This window comes from Limulus polyphemus, unplaced genomic scaffold, assembly GCF_000517525.1.
Source record: "Limulus polyphemus unplaced genomic scaffold, Limulus_polyphemus-2.1.2 Scaffold1696, whole genome shotgun sequence".
Lineage (NCBI taxonomy): Eukaryota > Metazoa > Arthropoda > Merostomata > Xiphosura > Limulidae > Limulus > Limulus polyphemus.
In genome coordinates this window covers 86689-89519 of record NW_013667306.1, presented here as the reverse complement: position 1 = coordinate 89519, position 2831 = coordinate 86689, and the positions used below count along the sequence as shown (strand labels likewise).

The following is a 2831-nucleotide window of genomic DNA, read 5'->3' as shown; positions in this document are numbered from 1 at the left end:
TATATATATATATATATATATATATATACACTGTTGGTAAATACTGTTAATAAAATGCATGGAATATAAACTTTTTTTTCTTTTATTACCTTCAGTTTCCAGAACATGGTTTTGCTCAACTTAGTGAGCGTCTTCTCTTGTTTCGTCATGACTACAGCTCAGGAAACATGCTTCTTCCCATTAGTGCTGCTTCGGATGTGATGGAGAATACAGTAGTGGAAACCATCCTGTCAGGTATACTTTGTAGTCTAAATTAAATGTGTTTGAGAAAGACTTTGTTAGTGGTTTTTATTTCGGGTGTTCAAATGTGTTGAGCTTAAAACCAATGATAACCTTACTTTTCAGAAACATAAATATATATATATATATATATATATATGTGTGTGTGTGTGTGTGTATGCTATTTCTAGAAATTTTATTTGATTATGGTATGGTATTTTTATTTATATATTCATATTTACTGCATACATAGTAATAGAATATGATTTAATATTTGTTTTCATCACTTGGTATAATTTTAATTAACCACTGATGATTAAGAGAACTTCTATGAGGCATGTCTGGATAAGCTAGACTTTACAACTTTCAAGATAAGTTCTTGTAGAGAGTACTCCCTTTTCACATTGATATAATACTCTTCAGCTGGTATTTCATTTAACATCCAGTAACTTTCTGAGCTGACAAAGTATATGAATAGTTTTTTTTGGTTATTATTTTCAAAACTAGTGTGATTAACTAAATATAATACTATATACCCATTCTGATAGTGCTTTTCTAGAAAGCATTTTCAAAACAACACAGATTCATCATAAAGATAAGATATTTCCTCTATAGAAATACATCAAATAAGCTTTTAAATGTTTCGAAACTTAAATTCTAAGTATTTTTTTAATATTGTGAATTCAGTCTTTTATTTTACTGACTATCCATTTTTATTTCTGTCATGTCAAATATTCAAAAATTCTTGTATGAAACAAACTCTGTGGTCACCTGGGTTTTAGGCTTATGCTAAGTTGCATCAGATGTATGTTTCAATGAATATTTTATTCTTTTTTTGAGCTGTTTACTTTTGTTGCCCCAAATTTCCAGCTAAAGTCTTTGCTGGAATATAAAAAAATTATACCTAATTTAAATAGAATAGGCTAAGTTTTGAGGTGCCATATAGCATGTCTTTTATGTATTGTAATTCATCTATTTAAATTCAGTGGTCAATAGATGGCAGAACTTGTACTTACCTTTCTCATATCTAACAGGTCTTCTGTTGACAAAATAACTGCATGATTGAAATAAAAATGAAAGGGAGTTCAAAAATATTGTCATTTAGAATATCTGTTAATATAAGGGCTATTGTACCTGAACATTATTGTTATAGAGGCTACAGGTTTAGGTGCTAATGACATTGTTGGCAGAGAGCCAGTAAAGCAACTTTCAGATCTATCTGCTATATTAGGTTAACACATATAAAATTAGTACTTATTGTATGTAGTTCAGTTATCTTTATTTATTGTTATTTGAAGTGAAATTTTACTGATTGCTACCACTGACCTAGCAACAGAGTTGACCTAGAATTGACAAATTAATAAGTCTCAGATTTACAAAGCTTTTAAGCTCAAGGGGTTAAAATATGAACAAGTATTTGTATCTCTGAGACATTATGCTTTTTCAATTATGTGAAAATTTTTAATGGTGTAGGAAATGAGAATAAAGATCTGGCCCACAATCTCTAATTATGTTATCAGTTTTAACTTGTTTGCTAATATAAAACTTTATTTAACTGTTGCTTGTTGGCCTAACAACTACAATTGCTTTTTTGTTTGGTCATTTTTATCTTTGTATTATGCAAAGAACAATAACTTTAAATATGACAAGTAGTGGTGTAATGTGAAGTTGGAATAAAATTTTGTGGATTTACTTAATTTTCAGTTTGGCTTGGTTTTCTAATAGTGATTTGATTGTAAGATCTAACAGTGAGCTTATTTTGAAGCTAATAAATATCTATAAAAAAAGATTTTGCTATCCTGCCATAGCAATTTTTACATTGAACTTCATTTTTACCTTTTTAAAGATACACAAATTTGTTGTTTTTAATGTGGTTTGTGTCTGCTTTTGGTTTTAGAAAGTATTTTATCACATGGTTTGGTACCAGATGTAACATTGTTTTTTTTTCTCATAGCTGTGAGGCTGTTGATTTCATTAAGTAATTACTTTGATATTTGATTTCCATATCACAATAGTAGAAAAACAGTTCCATAAGGTTTTTCAACATAATATACAAGTTTCGCCTGTATGTTTTAAAAATGCAACACACACACACACAGTGGAGATTACTATTTATAAAGGCTGAATCTACTTTATAGCTTATTAATGTTCAAATGGAGATAATGAATATAAAATGTGAGAAGAACATTTGTTCTACAAACAAGTTGAAAAACTACAATACAATAATACATATTTTGCTTTAATATTTTTTACTGCACTTTTAATTGAGAGTTTCTGATCAAAAGGTAAACTAATTATAATGGTCAGAACTAAAATCATTTGAAAAGGCAACCTGGAGCAACAACTGACAAGAAACGCTATGAATTAAAACAAAAACCTGTGATTACATGGCAAGTGGGTACCCTTGCTGTTAATTATTTGGGGTTTTAGCTTTCCTAAACCTGTTTAGAATATGGTACTGATAGCTCAAAACAGCTTGAGTTATTTTTCACATTACAGTTATCAGTCAGACAGTAGCTCTGCCTGTGTAGGGATGGCTTGGATTGTTTATTGAAATGATGTTTTAAATATCTCCTCAATAGGTCATCAGAACTTTACAATACTGTACAGTG

At 29.4% G+C, this 2831-nt stretch overlaps 1 protein-coding gene across 2 annotated transcripts in view; it reads left to right on the top strand.

The window, feature by feature from the left end:
• The first annotated feature begins 99 nt into the window (after nucleotides 1–99).
• Nucleotides 100–2831, top strand: part of LOC106464588 (serine/threonine-protein kinase D1-like) — a 50406-nt gene continuing 47674 nt past the window's right edge. Inside the window, exon 1 of one of the 2 annotated variants that reach the window (XM_022392321.1) lies at nucleotides 100–234. In XM_022392321.1, the coding sequence (XP_022248029.1) occupies nucleotides 168–234 (67 nt within the window). In that variant the 5' untranslated portion in view covers nucleotides 100–167. The remainder of the gene's footprint in view (nucleotides 235–2831) is intronic. The other variant, XM_022392322.1, reaches the window with a different exon arrangement.